The sequence below is a fragment of the Protopterus annectens genome, chromosome 6.part0 (assembly GCF_019279795.1).
Source record: "Protopterus annectens isolate FY-2018-M chromosome 6.part0, PAN1.0, whole genome shotgun sequence".
Classification (NCBI taxonomy): Eukaryota; Metazoa; Chordata; order Ceratodontiformes; family Protopteridae; genus Protopterus; species Protopterus annectens.
The window spans coordinates 790,047,135-790,067,356 of NC_056737.1; the positions used below are offsets into that span (position 1 = coordinate 790,047,135).

General features: G+C 37.4%; 1 protein-coding gene across 2 annotated transcripts in view; it reads right to left on the bottom strand.

Annotated features, from left to right (window-relative positions):
- The window catches only part of RTN1 (reticulon 1), a 1,542,311-nt gene that overhangs the window by 739,877 nt on the left and 782,212 nt on the right, over window positions 1–20,222 (bottom strand). For both annotated transcript variants that reach the window (XM_044074464.1, XM_044074463.1), the window contains one exon: window positions 18,391–18,441. In XM_044074464.1, the coding sequence (XP_043930399.1) occupies window positions 18,391–18,441 (51 nt within the window). The remainder of the gene's footprint in view (window positions 1–18,390; window positions 18,442–20,222) is intronic.

Consider the following 20,222-nt stretch of genomic DNA (forward strand, 5'->3'; position numbering starts at 1 on the left):
GAGAGTCTTTTTACTTCTGGTGAAATTTATTTACAGTGAAACTATAAATTACAGAGTTCACTTACAACAGAAACAAAATCCGTATACCGTTGTTCAATATAATTGTTGTTTACTTACAGTTCCATTCAAAGTCTGTCAGAGAAATATAGCAGTTTCTGACAGTCCACAGCATTTGCGCTCTAGTTTAGGCCAGGGTGCCTTGTAACTCTCAGCACATGTACATGCATGCAGGTCTTGAGTACTGGCGGTTATGCTCCAGGCAATAAAGGAATATATACTTAGGTAGGTTCCTGGTAGTCTGCAACTCCTTCTGATTAATGTTCTGCAGAGTCTCCACTCTTGCTAAGAAAATCTATTTCTAGGAGAATCAGACATCTCGGAGCTTATGGGCTCCAAGCCCTCCTTTTAACAACAGCCTTTAAAGTGTCCACTTTACCTATGTTGTAAAAGGATTGTACTACAACATTAGACTGATTACATGTGCAACTATTGGGTTTTGTCCTTAATGTATAGAATATACAATTAAAACAGTGTTTCTGATCTCTGTCTATTATGTGGAAAGACTGTGTGTTATATTTTATGCAATTATATACCTAATGTGTGTGTGTGTGTGTGTGTGTGTGTGTGTGTGTGTGTGTGTGTGTGTGTGTGTGTGTGTGTGTGTGTGTGTGTGTGTGTGTGTGTGTGCACGCGCATGCATATATACATATGATCAGATCTGTATGAATTTACAACAATGCTGAAGAGTGGATCCCCTGAATGAAATGCACAGGTACATATAAAATTATACACTTTGAATATGGTCATTATCTAATTTATTTTAATGTATTTGTTTAGGTAGGTGGATTCAACCCTTTTCACCTAAGACCTTGCAACATATTTTATAGAAAATAAAATCAACAGAATTATAATCCAGCTGGAAAATATGTGTTATGTACAGAAGATTAAGTTGGGCGTTTTACATTCAACAGATTCAAACAGAAGTGAAAATGCATTATTTTGAGAATTTCAGTTTGATCTGTTTACGTTGAAACCAGTAGGAGGTTAGGGTGTGGACTGTATGCAGCAAGAAAGATTTTTGCAGGCTCTGAACTAAGACATATGCAAGTAAAAGGTGCTTAGAAGCAGAACTCTAATATCTAAGATGGTAATAATATATATTGTAATAAGTACATTTTAGAATATAGGACATGGACAAGTAAAGTTTGCGTAAGAAACAAGACAAAAGAAGTAGATTTTTAGTGTTAAGTTTAATGTTGTAAAACAGGAAATGTTTATGATGTATATGTGAAGACAGTACTACAATTTTTGGGCTTGTGACTGAAAATTAATTGTATATGAGTATGAAAGGTAATGAAGAGGAGTGATTAATAACTGTTCTGATATCTTACGTGTTCTAAGTAGAGTGAAGCTTTGCTTTGAGTTTAGCTGCTGGGGTTGGCAAAATTGAAATGGAGTAGACTGTGAAGAACTGAAGCCAGAATATTTTGAGGTAACTATTTGAGATGTCAGGACCTGCTAGAGAGACTCCCGAAGTAAGGAGAATGAATGGCCAGAAGACTGGACTTGTACATAACAAGTCAGAAATGTCATTTCTAGAAATATTTCCTTTTCTCTGAGGTATGGCAATCTCATAGTTTTTATATATATGTTCAGGTGAGGGTTTGCCTCCCACATGGAGGGTGCAGGGGAGATTCACTCATCTGCTGTGTTTTCAGACTTTTTTTTGAGCACATCAGCACTCTGCATTTCAACTACTGACATTTCAATAGGGAGCCACATTTAAAATCAGAAGGGCAGTAGTGGTATTATACTGCTTTCAGACACCATTTTGAATTTGGAAAAATTGCGCTGTCCAAAGTGCCTCATGAACTGGATGGACAAAGCTTTTTCAAGTACCTTGGTAAGTCTATAATGGTCAGGTAAGGAATAGTTAGGGCTTTCAGGTAGTGGAAAGACAATGGGGATTTCAATAGGTCTTGAAAGGATCTTGTGGATATAAGTGTGTTATGTGCTGCAGGTGTGTAGAAAAAATATTTTACAATTATGAATACATGTGGGATGCATCCCAGAAGCACCTTGTCATCCACATACCTTCACATTTTCTGGCCATTTGTTCCCAATGGAGATTTGTACAGGAAGCTACTTTTGATTCTTTGGGTATGAAATGCAGGTGTTTAGGGGTGTGCCAACATTGCCAAAGAGAGAAGCCAATGTTTACAGGATGAGCTGGGCAATAAAGGATAAAAGAATGTTATTGGTATTGGCACTGCTAGATTCTTTCTTTCTTTTCACAGTAGTTTAGGTTTGTTTTGTATATTTTGTATACTGATATTTAGCATTATTGATTATTTTTACAAGAATTCCTAACTTAGCATTAATGGGACAATTTTGCTTGGTAATGGTTGCCTTTATAAGTGCACCTCTCTCTCTCGCTCTTTCTTTTGTAGCTGTAGCTTAAGTTTTGAGGTAAAGAATGGTGTAGGGTGGATCTTTATGTTTTGTTCATTAATGTTTGTTCATTAATGTATTGAATCTTTCTCTTTCTCCTTCAATCAGTTTATAAAGTTACATGTACCCAGTCAGTGTTTGCCAGCTCAGTGCAGAGAAAGGGTTAATTTCTCTTGAACAAGGTATGAGTGATCATGATTTTATTGAGTTCTGAGTGTGTAGCCACCACAGGTAGCTACACTCTTACTCTACTATCTTATAAGAGTTAGTATTACCTTTGTGTGCTGAAAGTATGAGGGTAATGCATGATAAGCCAATTAGTTAAAGAGTGGTTTCCACATAAGTATTTGTTTCAAGTGATGGAGTCCATGCTTTGAGTTAGCATTGTGGGTTGTAAAGGAGAAACCGTTGAAAGGAGACAGAAAGGTTCCACTGTTGGTTAAAGTTTCTCAGTATTAGAAAATGGTTATTTTTAACATGGGGAGAATGGAGGATAGCAGGGAGTCATTTAGTGGGAGTTGGATGGTTGCTTGTTATACAAGACAATCTAGGTCATGGTCTGAAAAGTAAAGGGAAAAGGATAACAAGTTGTTTTTTACATATTGTGGATCATTCTGCTGGTTCCTTTAATTTTGCCTGGATGTATGCTTTGGAAAACACAGTAGTCCAGGGTAAGAGTTTGAACACAATGTTTCTGTTATTACAATTATATCATGATGATGTGTATTTATCCATAGTTCAAGTAGGCTAAATTTATACACAAGACTTTCAACATTTAGGTACATAATTTCAATGCCCTTTTAGGGCAAGGTGGTACCAAGGGGTCAAACTGAGTTCAAAAGTGGCTAACATTACAAAGGTTAATCTGATTATGATGGAGTTTAGCTTTTCAAGGGAGGGTGTGGGCATTTTTCAAGGAGGAAATTATATAAATAAAAATTAAGGGATAATTTGGCTTTGTTATAATTTTTGGAGGATTCATGTATGTATGTGTATATATATATATATATATATATATATATATATATATATATATCTTCAGAAATGAAGTGCTATAATAAGAAATATAGACCAAAATAAACAATTTTTATAAAGACTCAAAAAATATATTGACAACTACTATGTCTTGAAGGACATGGCAAATGTACAATCACATGTATTTATTTTACTTTTATTTTAAATTGGTTAACCTCGACCTAGGCCAAAGGCACGCACACATACAGAGATATCAAATCAAGTAGCAATCATTGACAGTGAATGACTTTAATAAAGTTTATGTGCACACAGCATAGTAACAAAAATTTGAAATAAAAGGATTGAGTAAAGTAAATGGCAGGCACTTGTGTCTAAAGGTACAGGTAGAGGTTATGATAGCAGAGTAATGATTAGGGAAAGGCAGTTGGATATATTAATGGGAAAGTAGTAGGACTATGTGGAAGAGATGAAGGAGCAGATTTAGAGAGCTGAAGAACAGAATAGACGTATAGCAGAGATAAAGTAGTAATGAGATTTGAAAGGCCAAGAGTAGTGGATTAAATATTTAATACGGATAGACTTACATATATACAAAGTAAAGCAATACCATCATTTATTGATGTATCCATTTTTTAAGTAGTGACTGTATTGGAGAGTTTTCGAGATTATCTTGTATTCTGAAGTAATGTCAAGTGCTGATTTTAACCAGTTATATTTTTAATCTTTCTCTGAACTTATTGTAATGTAGCTCACTTCTAATATTTTGTGATAGGCTGGCAGGTATTACCTTTTACAAAAATCTTTTCACCAATGGCTTTAGTAAATTGTGGTCTGAGGGTACAGCTGTTATTTGGTTGTAATTATGGCTGTAAGGAGAGGACTTTATCATGAGTTTGACAGCAAAAGTGGGGCAAGTGCAGTTGGTTAGCTCAAAAGTGAGGAAAGACAGAGAAAAGATTGTGTTAAGAACTCAGCTATGTGTAAGAAGAGGGAGACCATATTCTTGCTTAGGAATGAACACACCTTTGACATGTGCTGCCTTTGATTTGGGGTGAAATAGTGTGATATAGAGTAACACACCTTCAGCTGTGAGAGAACTTTAGCCACATTTTGCTTTGTATGAAACATTTAGTTGAGTATGTGGTCTTGGAGGAGTTCAAGGTTTTGACAGGAGGAAGGTTGAGCAATTTTGTTTTTACTGGTATCAAAAATAATGCACGCTTTTAACTTCTGAGATGTGTTAAATAGCATGACAGCAGATTTATTATTGGTCAGGGTGAGCTTATTGTGAGAAAAGTATATGCAGATGGACGAAAAGTGCTTTTGGAGAGTTATTTGGATGTCATTAATGGAGTGAGAAGAATGAAATAGTAATTCATCATCATTACAGAGGATGAGGGAGTCACTCGGGACTGCAGTGATGATACAGTTTTATTCACATGTGCAGTACTACATTTTAACACTGATACTATAATACCGGATTTATTCCTAAGTCCTATAGTTACACATACAGTACTACACCTTAACAGCGGTATTGTAACATCACACTCATTCCTAACTCCTATAATCACATATACAGTGCCATGTCTCAATATTGGAACTGCATCAGCATGCTCATTCCTAAGTCCTGTATTCACACATACAGTGCTACACTTCAACAATGGTGCTGTAACTCCACTTTCATTCCTTAGGTTCATAGGTTAGTACCAGGCTAACTGCTCTTGTTGGCCATTGTAAGCCTAGCCAAATATCCCATGTGAGAATCAAACCCATTTGATTCCTAACTCCTATAGTCACAGTACTACACCTTAGTACAGGTACTGTAACACCGCTTTCATTACTAACTGCTATAGTCACAGTATTATACGTTAGTACAGGTACTGTAACACCAATTTCACTACTAACTCCTACAGTCACAGGTACTACACCTTAGTACAGGTACTGTAACTCCACTTTCATTACTAACTCCTATAGTCTCAGTATTACACCTTAGTACAGGTACTGTAACACCACTTTCATTACTAACTCCTACAATCACAGGTACTACACCTTAGTACAGGTACTGTAACTCCACTTTCATTACTAACTCCTATAGTCACAGTACTACACCTTAGTGCAGGTACTGTAACTCCACTTTCATTACTAACTCCTATAGTTACAGTACTACACCTTAGTACAGTAGATACTGTAACTCCACTTTCATTACTAACTCCTATAGTCACAGTAGTACACCTTAGTAAAGGTACTGTAACACCACTTTCATTACTAACTCCTATAGTTACAGTACTACACCTTAGTACAGTAGATAATGTAACACCACTTTCATTACTAACTCCTACACTGACAGGTACTACAGCTTAGTACAGGTACTGTAACTCCACGTTCATTACTATCTCCTATAGTCACAATACTACACCTTAGTACAGGTACTGTAATACCGCTTTCATTCCTGGCTCCTATAGTCACAGGTACTATCCCTTAGTATTGGTATTTTAACATTACAGTCATTCCTAACTCCTGAAGCCACACATATAGTACAACATCACATTCATTTCTAACTCCTGCAGTCTCACATATGGTAATCCTCCTTAATACTGGCACTTTATCACCACATTCATTCCTCACTCATATAGTCGCACGTACAATACTACACCTTAACATTGGTATTATAACAGCACACTCATTTCTAACTCCTATAGTCACATGTACAGTGTCACATGTCAGTATTCCTAACATGCATAATTGCACTCATTTCTAGCTACTGTAGTCACATGTACGTTTTTCCAGGATATCCATGCATTATCCCTATTTTGTGTTTGCTGAGAATGTTCGGGAATGGTCCTAGCAGTGTTTGTACTTTGTAGTCTTCTAGTTGCTAATGGATACAAAGTGTTTGGGATGGGTGTATAGTGGAGACTTGTATATGTTGTATAATTGTCTTCTGAGGCCTATGCAACATTTCTGGTAATAATATAAGCTGGTGGAAGTTACTTATTTTTAAAAGACCATTTAGAAAGAATTGGTTTATTGTCATTTTAATGAGTTAATGTCTGTCATGTGTAGATGTTTTCTGGGAAGTTAGCAATTACTATATCTAGTCTAGATGATTTATGATTAAGATGGTTGACTGACTGCAACAAGAACCATTTTGTTAAGTTATGGGATCGTATGATTTGATTTAGTTGTAAGTTGAGGGGAAATCAGGATCTATGTCCTCAGTATTGTTTGCTTGTGGTGTTTGGCACAGGAGAACATTTTGTCAGTTAAGGATTTGAAAAGAGGTGAGGAGGCAGAAGGTGCAATATGGATTGTATGGATAGCTATTCTAGTATGTCATCCAACAGTGACTTCAGATGAGTGTTAGTGCTACTGGAAGTTATAAGTAAAGGGGAAAGGTTAGCCTCTTCTTTATTAACATAGTAACTCGTCCTCCTTTTCGAGATTATCTTGTATTCTGAAGTAATGTCAAGTGCTGATTTTAACCAGTTATATTTTTAGTCTTTCTCTGAACTTATTGTAATGTAGCTCACTTCTAATATTTTGTGATAGGCTGGCAGGTATTACCTTTTACAAAAATCTTTTCACCAATGGCTTTAGTAAATTGTGGTCTGAGGGTACAGCTGTTATTTGGTTGTAATTATGGCTGTAAGGAGAGGACTTTATCATGAGTTTGACAGCAAAAGTGGGGCAAGTGCAGTTGGTTAGCTCAAAAGTGAGGAAAGACAGAGAAAAGATTGTGTTAAGAACTCAGCTATGTGTAAGAAGAGGGAGACCATATTCTTGCTTAGGAATGAACACACCTTTGACATGTGCTGCCTTTGATTTGGGGTGAAACAGTGTGATATAGAGTAACACACCTTCAGCTGTGAGAGAACTTTAGCCACATTTTGCTTTGTATGAAACATTTAGTTGAGTGTGTGGTCTTGGAGGAGTTCAAGGTTTTGACAGGAGGAAGGTTGAGCAATTTTGTTTTTATTGGTATCAAAAATAATGCACGCTTTTAACTTCTGAGATGTGCTAAATAGCATGACAGCAGATTTATTATTGGTCAGGGTGAGCTTATTGTGAGAAAAGTATATGCAGATGGATGAAAAGTGCTTTTGGAGAGTTATTTGGATGTCATTAATGGAGTGAGAAAAATGAAATAGTAATTCATCATCATTACAGAGGATGAGGGAGTCACTCGGGACTGCAGTGATGATACAGTTTTATTCACATGTGCAGTACTACATTTTAACACTGATACTATAATACCGGATTTATTCCTAAGTCCTATAGTTACACATACAGTACTACACCTTAACAGCGGTATTGTAACATCACATGCATTCCTAACTCCTATAATCACATATACAGTGCCATGTCTCAATATTGGAACTGCATCAGCATGCTCATTCCTAAGTCCTGTATTCACACATACAGTGCTACACTTCAACAATGGTGCTGTAACTCCACTTTCATTCCTTAGGTTCATAGGTTAGTACCAGGCTAACTGCCCTTGTTGGCCATTGTAAGCCTAGCCAAATATCCCATGTGAGAATCAAACCCATTTGATTCCCAACTCCTATAGTCACAGTACTACACCTTAGTACAGGTACTGTAACACCACTTTCATTACTAACTGCTATAGTCACAGTATTATACGTTAGTACAGGTACTGTAACACCAATTTCACTACTAACTCCTACAGTCACAGGTACTACACCTTAGTACAGGTACTGTAACTCCACTTTCATTACTAACTCCTATAGTCTCAGTATTACACCTTAGTACAGGTACTGTAACACCACTTTCATTACTAACTCCTACAATCACAGGTACTACACCTTAGTACAGGTACTGTAACTCCACTTTCATTACTAACTCCTATAGTCACAGTACTACACTTTAGTGCAGGTACTGTAACTCCACTTTCATTACTAACTCCTATAGTCACAGGTACTACACCTTAGTGCAGGTACTGTAACTCCACTTTCATTACTAACTCCCATAGTTACAGTACTACACCTTAGTACAGTAGATACTGTAACTCCACTTTCATTACTAACTCCTATAGTTACAGTACTACACCTTAGTACAGTAGATAATGTAACACCACTTTCATTACTAACTCCTACACTGACAGGTACTACAGCTTAGTACAGGTACTGTAACTCCATGTTCATTACTATCTCCTATAGTCACAATACTACACCTTAGTACAGGTACTGTAATACCGCTTTCATTCCTGGCTCCTATAGTCACAGGTACTATCCCTTAGTATTGGTATTTTAACATTACAGTCATTCCTAACTCCTGAAGCCACACATACAGTACATCACATTCATTTCTAAATCCTGCAGTCTCACATATGGTAATCCTCCTTAATACTGGCACTTTATCACCACATTCATTCCTCACTCATATAGTCACACATACAATACTACACCTTAACATTGGTATTATAACAGCACACTCATTTCTAACTCCTATAGTCACATTTACAGTGTCACATGTCAGTATTCCTAACATGCATAATTGCAGACATTTCTAACTACTGTGTAGTCACATGTACATTTTTCCAGGATATCCATGCATTATCCCTATTTTGTGTTTGCTGAGAATGTTCGGGAATGTTCCAAGCAGTGTTTGTACTTTGTAGTCTTCTAGTTGCTAATGGATACAAAGTGTTTGGGATGGGTGTATAGTGGAGACTTGTATATGTTGTATAATTGTCTTCTGAGGCCTATGCAACATTTCTGGTAATAATATAAGCTGGTGGAAGTTACTTATTTTTAAAAGACCATTTAGAAAGAATTGGTTTATTGTCATTTTAATGAGTTAAAGTCTGTCATGTGTAGATGTTTTCTGGGAAGTTAGCAATTACTATATCTAGTCTAGATGATTTATGATTAAGATGGTTGACTGATTGCAACAAGAACCATTTTCTTAAGTTATGGGATCGTATGATTTGATTTAGTTGTAAGTTGAGGGGAAATCAGGATCTATGTCCTCAGTATTGTTTGCTTGTGGTGTTTGGCACAGGAGAGCATTTTGTCAGTTAAGGATTTGAAAAGAGGTGAGGAGGCAGAAGGTGCAATATGGATTGTATGGATAGCTATTCTAGTATGTCATCCAGCAGTGACTTCAGATGAGTGTTAGTGCTACTGGAAGTTATAAGTAAAGGGGAAAGGTTAGCCTCTTCTTTATTAACATAGTAACTCCTCCTCCTTTTCTCTTGCCTGGTCTATTATCTGTGAAAAAGTAATCATTAAAGATTTCAGGGATTCTTGTTATAGATAGTACTGGTCCTGGAACAGGGCTTGTAAATACAAACATTAGTTGTTTATGCTGCATATGTTAAAATGTTACTTAGTCAAAGTAAACTTTATTGTCATTTAGGACTACACAAGTGTAGTCTAAATGAAATTCTGAGTATCAACTCACCAGAGAGTACATGGGAAGCCAGGATAACAAGAACAACAGTATAACATTTCAATTAAAAAAAAGATATTCAATAGAAGATCCACAGAAGGACAAATAAACTGACAATAACAGCAAAAGCACACAACCCCCCCCCCCCCAGACAGTCATAAGAATACTGTACATAGCAGCATGACAGTGTAGGATTGCACATGTTAAGATTGTTATCCTTTGTTTACCTGCATCAGACAAACAACCGGCAATTGCACATGAATAAGAAAATATTGCTACCTCAAAGAATATAAAAAGACATTGCACACTTTTCAGCTGAGGTACATATTGTGAATGATTGCTGACTAAATAGTCAGTGGCTGGTATCAAGAGTTTATAAGTCTCAACACTGTTGGGTAGAAGCTGTTTAGGTATCTAGTGGTCCTGCAGCAGATACTCTGCTATCTCTTGCCTGAAGACAGTTGTATAAACCAGCCATGTGTAGGGTGAGATGGGTCACGAATTATTTTGGATTCACATTTAATGCTTCTTGCTTCAGAGAGATCCTGGATTGATGGTAAGTTGGTGCCCATGATTTTTTCGGCAACTTGCACCACTCTCTGTAGCTTCTTTCTTTCTGCTATTGTACTGTTGCCAAACCAAACTGTGAAGCCACTAGTGAGAATTCTGTCAAATGCTCCTCTTTCGAATGTGGTAAGAACAGTAGGTGTGAGCTTTGCTTTTTTTGAGCCTTCTGCGAAAGTGGAGACATTGGTGTGCTTTTTTGACCAACTGTTCAGTGTTCACAGTTCAAGAGAGATCCTTCGAAATGTGCAGCCCTAAAAACTTTGTAGATTTGACGCTTTCCATCACTTCACCATTTATCATGAGCAGTCAGTGTGCTGTTGACCTTTTCCTGAAGTCTATAATGACTTTTTTTATTTTATTGACATTCAGGTCAAGGTTGTTCTTAGCATACCAGTCAATCAAAGAGTAGAACTCATCTCAGTAAGCTCTTATATCCTCCCCTTGGATGAGGTCCACAACTGTAGTATCCTCTGCAAACTTAATGATGTGATTGCTGCTATATTTTGGGGGGAGGATGGCAAACAACAGGGGGCTTAGCGCACAACCTTGAGGAACACCAGTGTTGGGTATTATGCATCCTGGGGTGTTGTTGCCCACATATAATTTCTGTGGTCTGGTTCTTCAAGAAGCTGAGAATCCAACATAGTATTGCACAAATGGGAAACATTTTACATCCATTCAACCACTTGCAAGCAATACATTAGTTTTTATAAAAGATATTTGGACGCCATCTGTATTCTTTGGGTGGGCTCACAAGAGCAGTTTTCAATTTTATGGATTATTTGAACAACACCACTGATTTCCTCACTTTCACTTATGAAATCAATGACAGCGCTTCACATTATTTAGATGTGGAGTTAAGTAAAAATCCCAGTAAACAAGGTTTTCTTTCAAAAATTTTCAGAAAAGGCACATATTCCAATACTTTTCTGCATTTTGATAGTGGGCACCCCCCTTATATGAAGAAAGGAATCATCAAAGGTCAGCTGATTCGAGCCTCTAGAATGTGTAGTACTACCAAACTGTTTCTGGAGGAAGTTGACTTTCTTAGAAAACTTTTTTTAGACAGAGGGTACCCACTACCACTCTTCCAAACTATTTTAACAGAAATTTTGGAGAAAAGGGACCAGTTTTACCCCCCGTTATTAGGCACAGGTACATCTCTACAATCCATCAAAGCAGGAACAGATTTTAGTGCTCACAAGAATTTTGTCTATACATATATGGATGATGCACCTTTCATTGAAAATACCATCAAGAGTTTTTGGCCCTTGGTCACATTGCAGGACGATATGGCGGAGATACTTCCTAACACCATTTGTTTCACCAGGAAAAGGGACATCAATCTTAAGGGCATGTTTGAGCAGAACATGCATTGTGGACAGAAGTTCCCCAATCATGTTCCTGTCAAAAGGAATGGTACCTTCAGATGTGGCAGATGCCATCAATGCCCGTACATCTTAGAAGCTGATCATGCCCTTATCTCTTCCCGCAAAATTACTTTGACAGCTAGCGGCCATTTCTCTTGCAATTCCTTCGGAGTGGTATACATAGGTCTTTGTCAGGCTTGCCCAGCTTTTTATGTGGGCAAGACTGAAAGAGCATTAAAACACAGGATTTATGAGCATTTGTACGACATTAAGAAAAAGAAAGAAACAAATGCTTTTTACAAGCATTCCCTGACTTGTCCAGAGATGTCCAGCCTATTCTTTGTTATAGATAGGGTTGTGCAAGACCAGAGGGGAGGCGATTGGGAAACCATACTAGATACCAGGGAGCTTATATGGCAATTAAAATTGAACACCACAAAATTCCCAGGATTGAATGACAGTTTAAGTTTGGCATGCATACTTAAGAAGAGGAGAAACAAATTGTAATTGGTGGGGTGAAAGGTTCAATTTTGGTTTTATATCAAATTGCAAATTTAATAATTTGGTTAAGTTTAAGAAGCGATTAAACAGCACCCAAAAGAGTCTGAACAAAGAACTGAGCATTATGCTAGTAGGCAACTTTACATTATTCATTCAGTTAGGTTTTTTATTTACTGGATGATGGAATGAATGTAAGTTTTTTTCATAATTCATGGCTTCAACAAGTTTTTTAGCGTGTATTTTTAGCATGGTTTTAGGATGTTTTTGAAAATGTATCAAAGAGGCGTGTTTAACTAGCATTTAATTTTTAATATTAAAGTATTTATCATCAGTCATGTCGTGCAACAGGATGTTTTTATAAGACTGTGTTAAAACAATTTTTAAAAGGTCTGAAGACACAGCTAGTTTTACATGTTAAAATTTAGGCAACAGCGTGTGATGCAAAGGGTGAATATGTTTTTTTGTACAACCTCCCACAAAAATAGCTTGTCAAGCATTGAAGGTTTTAATGCTGTTTGCATGGTTAATTGACTTTAATTAATTAAATATGTGGATTGGTTAATTTAGGAACACAGTTCTTATGCACTATAAAAGAACTGAGTGCAGTAATATTTGTTACACTTGAAAAAGCCCGGTTATACCGGGCGAAAGCGCTTGTGTTCGACTTTGGTTTGTGTGAATAAAAGGTTTCGTTGAATTCATTCCCTCATTTGGGTCGTGGCATTTGTTTTTTGCTGAAGGGTGATTGGCACCAGTCAACATACATTTCTATATCAGTGTGTTTTCGCATCAGCTGCGGTCCTCTGGATTCAGAGTTTAGGATCTTCGTACTCTAAATTTCTGTGTTTTGGTGTTACTCTTTTGGTTGGTAAGCTGAGTATCCAGTTGCACATGAGCTTGCTAATTCCAAAATGTACAAACTTGTCAATAACATGCAGTGGAACCATATATTGAATGCTAAGCTAAAGTCAATAAACAACAGCATGACGTAGTTGTTTCTTCCCTCCAGATGATCAAGTGAGAGGTAGAGTGCCATTGAAACAGCATCCGCAGTGGATCTGTTAGCCTGATAAGTGTACTGTAGAGGGTTGAAGGTGGATGGAAGGCTTGCCAACAGATGCCTTTTAACTAGCCTCTCAAAGCATTTCATGACACTTTAAGTTAGAGCAACTGGTCTGTAATCATTCAGGCAGACTGGAGTAGTTTTTTTTGGGAGAGGGACAATATTCATCACCTTGAAGCAAGAGAGAACTTTACCAAGAATAAGGGAGGTGTTGAATATATCAGTTAGAACTCAGCATAGTTGGTGTGCACAGCCTTTAAGTACTTTGCCTAGTACTTTATCAGGACCAGCAGCCTTCCTGGAGTTTACCTTCTTAAGTTGAGATCTCACTTTATTGGAGTTAAGGCTGAGCACCCCCTCCTCCTGGTCAACAGATAGTCTTGTAGTAGCCACGTTATTCTTCTCTTCAAATCTGCCAAAAAAGGAGTTCAACCTGTTCAGGAATTCAATGTTGTCTTCACACTGAGATGACCTGGTTTTATAGTCAGTAATCTGTTGTATCCCTTGCCAGAGACTCCTGGTGTCCCTCATATCTGCAAACTGACTTTGTAATTGATTTCCATATTCCCTGTTGCCCTCTTTAATACCCCTTTTTAGGTTTACTCTAGCCTTGCTAAGACCCTCTTTGTCCTTGGCCCTGAATGCTGCATTTCCTGCCTTCAGGAGATTATAAACTTTGTTGTTGAGCCATGGCTTTTAGTTTGCTCTGACTGTGATGCTTTTGATGTCAGATATATCATCAACACACTTAACGATGTAAGATATTACTGCTTCTGTGTAATCATCTGTGTTCACCTGCTCATCTGATGTAGCTGCCTCTTTGAAAATGTCCCAGCAGGTACTATCAAAGCAGTCTTGGAGACATTCCAAAGCCTCCTCATGCCAGACCCTGATCTGCTTAACTGTAGGCCTTTCCTCTGATCAGAGCCGGTTTCTAGGCTGGTAGAAGCATGATGGTAAGGTGGTCAGAGCTTCCTAAGTTAGGTTGTTGCATTGCTCTCTAGGCACCATTGATGTTGGAATATGCCTTGTCTAGAATGTGTGCACCTCTTGTAGGAAAATCTACAAATTGACAGTAGTGGTGTACTACCTCTCTCAGATCTGCTTGATTAAAATCACCAGCAACCACAAGTGCAAAATCTCAGTTTTTCCTCTGCAGCTCACATATATAGTTATAAAGATTGCTCAGGGCTTCAGTGGTTTTTGCACTGGGTAGAATGTATACCACTGTGTTACATGTATTCCGTTTAGCTCTCTAGGTACATAAAAGGGTCTGCATTTTAAGGACAGGAACTCTAGATTATCAGAGCAATATGACTAAACAATCTCACAGTTCTTACACCACCTTTCATTCACATAGATGCAGACTCCACCTCCCTTGGCCTTTCCACACAAAGTTTGACATCTGTCTGCAGAAAAGAGTGTGAGGCCTTCTAAGCTAACAACATTATCATTCATCTTGTTATACAGCCATGTCTCAGTAATCATCAATAAACAGGTATTTCTCAACTTATTTTTGCTGTAGAGTTCCAGCCCATTTTATTGTTAAGTGAGCACGCATTTGCTAGCAGTACTGAATGCAGAGCAGGCCTGTGAGGATTAGTTTTCAGCTTTGCAGCAATTCCAGCCCTGCAGCCCCTTTTTCTGGTTCTCTAACATCTTTTCCTCTTCTGTCTTGTCTTGAGTATTCTAGAACCTTCTGTCTCATGTTTTAGGCACTTTAAAGCATGCTGGGTTAAAATACACAGCACCAATAGTACTGTGATTATAGTAGGCCCCAGGAAATCTGCCAACTGCAGGGAGTCTAGCCAGCAGCATGAAAGTGTTAATTGCTTAATTTCCAGAAATTACTGTCTGCTGTAAGTTATTGTAGTTCCACTTAAAAGCCCAGAAAGTGATTTTCTTGAAGTTTTGTGTGAAAAAGAGGACAGATTAAACATATCTCTGTAAAAATCCGACAAAGCCGCAGCCACACAGGGTGCCGTCATTTTTTTTTTTTAGTAGGTGGGAAGGTCATTATGCGGGACTGTGTACTTGGTAGTGGAGTTGGTCTAGGTGACTAGTGGATGTAGATTTAAGTGGATGCCCCCAAACTGAAGTAGAAACATGAATGGGGAAAGTAATATCTTATTATATTTTAGCATAGTTAATAAAGAAGTTTTGCTTTGTAGCAATTAACAGCAGTAGCATATTTTTAAGGTGCTATGTGGATGTAGTACAGAGGGTCTGTGTTGGGAATGTTATAGTCTGTAGTATTTCTATTTCTATTGTATGTACCCATGTGTCTGTGGGCAAGAAGGAGAAGGAGATAAACAGTAGAGAGTTGGTTATCCAAACTAGCTGGAACCTAGGGTAGTTTGGATAATCAAACTGTTCGGATATCAAACATATAATTGAAGCGGATAACAAACTTCTAAAATCTTGTTTTTTCTGCACGCAGGAATACACTTTTCAACCATTCAGCAATTCCAGTGGAACAAAAAGAATATTTTTCACATACGACTGCTACAAGCTGAAAAAACGTGCTCAAGTGAATACATATAATATTTACATATTCGGAGTTTATCATTTTTCCTACCTGAAAACTTGGAAGGCTGGTTCGGATAAGATTGATGTTTCAGATAATCGACTTTCTACTGTAGTAGCAGTAATATGTGAGTCATTAAAATGAATGTAGTAGCAGCTGGTAGTTAAGGATGTAAAGGACAGGTGAGGATCAAGTACAACATATAAGCTGTAAGATGGTAGCAATATAGGAGTGAATGATAACACATTTATTATACTTGTTAGTCCATGGGAGTACATGACGTATTACTTCTCAGTTCATCTGTTATTTCATTAAAAACACAAATTAAAAAAAATAAATAAATAAAATAAAATCTGATTTGGCAGCTTTGATTGCCCTTCTTCTTCCTCTTTCGGCTTTTCCTGGTTAGGGGTCACCACAGTGGATCACCTGTCCGCTCATGATTGGCAGTGGAGTTTTACGGTGTCGAGTTGCCGGCCTGGCGCCCAACCTTCCACAGAAGGCACAAACATGCACGCACTCACACCTAGGGCCAATTTAGAGTGTCCAGTCCACATACAGCATGTCTTTGGGATGTGGGAGGAAACTGGAGCACCTGGAGGAAACCCACGCGACCACAGGGAGGACATGAAGACTCCGCACAGAAGGCACCCCAGCCGAGGATCGAACTGGAGAACCTCTTGCTGTGAGGTGGCAACACTAACCGCTGCACCACCGTGGCCACCCTGGCAGCATTGATTGCCCTATTAAATATTATTCCATGCATTGCTGTGTTGGAAAAGATGGCATTTTGACAACCTAACCTGTGGGCTCAGAGTGTGACAGCTTTTCTTCTTGCTTCACACACCATCTCCTGCTCATATCTGCTCATTCAGAGAATTGTTGGATATTTCAGACCCACCTCAAAGAAAATATACTTGTAAGACCTCAGTATCAGCAAGAAATATTTTCACTTTTCAAATGTGTTGTAAGTCACTTTGTGACAACCACATATTTATTTTAATATTCACCATTTTGTCCTTTTTTATACTATGTAAAGCAGTTTTTCCTTACTATGGCTTACATTGGTTGACCTATAACTTTTCATAAATCACAAACATACAGGGTTATTTTTATATAACTTATTTATATTTATTTTGGTATCTCCTTTAATCTTTTGCATTATTAGATGTTGCAGTATTTTATGAATCTTTTTCACATCTACATCTATCAGATCAATAAACACTTTCTAGCAGTTAGAAAAGTCTCAGGTTGTTTCATTTCATTCTGTTTTTGATGCATTTTATCTTAGTGCTCATTCTTTCAGGGAAAAAATAAACTTGTTGCACTCTTCCTTCAAGTTTTGTAAGGATGGTGGAGTTAACTTTAGAGATACAGCTATTTATTTCTGTATTTTTAATTAATTAATTTTAATTCTTGACGTTGCATTATTTGGCTCTTGTATCTCATTTAGTGCCACATGCATTAAGACTGTGATATTTCCTGGTGATAGTTTGATTGCAGCACGATTCCCATTCAAAATCACAGTGATAATATGCCAGATACCTACCAAACAGCCATAAATCTGAGCACTGCATAAGTGAAACAACATAAATACATATGTTAGTGGTTAGGTACTCCCTTAATCTGTATATCTCCTGCTGCTTTATTATTCTGTCTAGATTTTGCATGTTCGGAGGGGACCAGCATACTTTCTTTCCCAGAGTTTACATGGTCTTGAAGTTAATGTACTACATTATACAATTCACTACACTAAAAACTAAAAATATTTTTGATTGCAAGTTCTTTTTTTTTTTTTGTTGGTTAATGATTTCAATTGTATTATTGGGTTATGGGTCATATGATTGTTTACTAATGGTATATCAAGTACATTTGTGTGATTTTTGTTCACTCTGAAGAAGCCCAGTAAGTTTTTATGGGCAAAAGCACTTAGTCTGTTAACAAGTTGTCAATAAACCTTCAGTCTCCGTGATTACATTTTGGCAGTGGTAATTTTTTTATTTTTTTTTTATTTTTTGTGTAGTTATCGTGTTTTTCACTGAGCGAATCTTGGTGTGTGGTTATACATTATACAAGTTGTTCCACATTTGATCTTTACAATGCTTTGCCATTTTACTTTGGTCTTCTCTAGTTCAACCAAACTGTCATTGGGATTCTGCTCAGGACTCCAAGTGGAAAGGCAATACAACAACAACAACAAGGCTTTGTATCCTTATGATGTTGAGTAATAAAACACAAGGTTCACTGTGATGAGGAAAAAGCCTCAGCTTTAACACAACATTACACTAGTGTGGCAGCATTCATGAAATCATTTTAAGGTATGGCAAACTGCAAAACAAGTTTAATTAGCACTACATAGAAGACCAAGATATGATACAAATCATGTTTTATTAATTTCTGAGAGGAGTTGCCCTTTAACCAAAAGTGTAATAACCCACACTAAACATATACAAAAATTCATATCTATACATATCTATCTATATCTATGTCTATATCTATAACTATATGTAATCACAACTTACCTAAAGCTGTACTGATGTCTGGATCCTTTGTGATGCCACAATAGGGAACGTCTGAAAAAAAAAGAAAATAAACTATTTAGGAAAAAATAAAATAAGCACAAGAAGAAAACTTAATAGTGTCTTTTCTTAAGTGAGTCTAAAAGATCATCTTTAAATACATAACCTCAAAATAAATGTATGCAGTGCCTTCATATCTGGTGCATTCTGGGGAGGGTTTTGATCTTCAAAAATCTAGCTTGTGTTTGAACAGTCATAGAAAGAAGGCATGACAACATGCCTTCTGAGTAGTAAAAGTGATTACATATTCATGTTAATATCCAACTTTTCTGTATAAATATATTGCAGTTTCCATGTTCCACTTCAGTAATTTTATTGACAAGCATGTTAAACGTAATAGCTCTACAGATTCCTGTGAACCTTGCTAACATGCATTACTGTTTCAATGCCCCAATGGCTTGTTGATACCAAACAGACATGACATGGAAGGAGACTTCTAGACAAATGCAGGGGACCTCCCCAGCTGTAGATGACATAACAGGTCAAAATTATCAAGAGTTGTGATGGGCAGGAAACGGATAAGAATATCTAATATAAGAAAGTGAGCTTAACTCATTAAACCTCAGTAATGTCTAGTGGCATTTCACTAGGATCCTCCTAGTGAGAATTCTGTGCATCAAGTAGTGCATGTTTGTATTTGCAGCAATAATTCTGAAACTTTGCTACATCTATGCTATTGGAAGAATTATTCTTAAAGTGGTCAACACAACTACATCGACACAGCCTCTGTGTAGTGCATGTAAAGACATACTAGAAATTGTTTGTATACTAGTTATTTTCTATGTTGTAACTTTCTATTTTTTCTAAATACTTTAACAATCATGTAACAAAGACTAAACTGTTCATTCTGAAAGCTCACAGTTAAATAAACAAAATGCTGCTGACAGAATGTGTGTACCATGAGTACCACACAAACACACACACACACACACACACACACACACACACACACACACACACACACACACACACACACACACACACACACACACACACACTCTTGCTACTTCTAGCAGTCACCTATACTTTAAGCCTGTATCACCTTAAGGTGTTATAAGCCTTCAGAACATTCCGGAAATGTCTTACTCACTGATAATTCCATTATAAGACACAAAATACAGCAGCTGTCAGGTTAACAAATGGACTGGATGACAGTTGTCTCTGGTGCTAGGAATGGAGATGTCACTAGGTTTCTTTGGTCCTTACACCACCCCAGGTAAGATTATGGCCTTGCATTTGCCTATGTCGGAGTGAACAATGTTAGGAGTTCGACCCTGGGGGGGATGGACAGTACACAGTTGCTCTCTGTTCATATCTGTGAAGTAAGATCTTGGCATTGATCAGCATTCTTCCTTCTCCAAGGATAATACATAACTCAAGGGTAAAATAACTGACTTCAGTAATTAGTAAATTAGAGTCATACTGGAGGGGTGCAAGTTTGAGTCTGCATGGGATAATATTTATAAAGGAACTCCTCTGCCTCACCAATGATGAGCTGCACGTCTCACCACTACATTTTTGCATAATGGCTAAAATTTTTGCTACCTCCATAATGGCTAAAATTTTTGCTACCTCCATAATGCCTTTTTAGGCAGAGTTCACCTGATGGGCATACTTACATACCAAATTCAAATAAAGATAATATCAAAGTAGCACAGTTAAATGCCAAAAGATGGAACAACACAATCACAGAACTTGAGTCCTTCTTTACTCATAAAGACATCAGCATTTGTGTAATTACAGAAACCTGGTTCCAATGCAGGGATACCACTCCT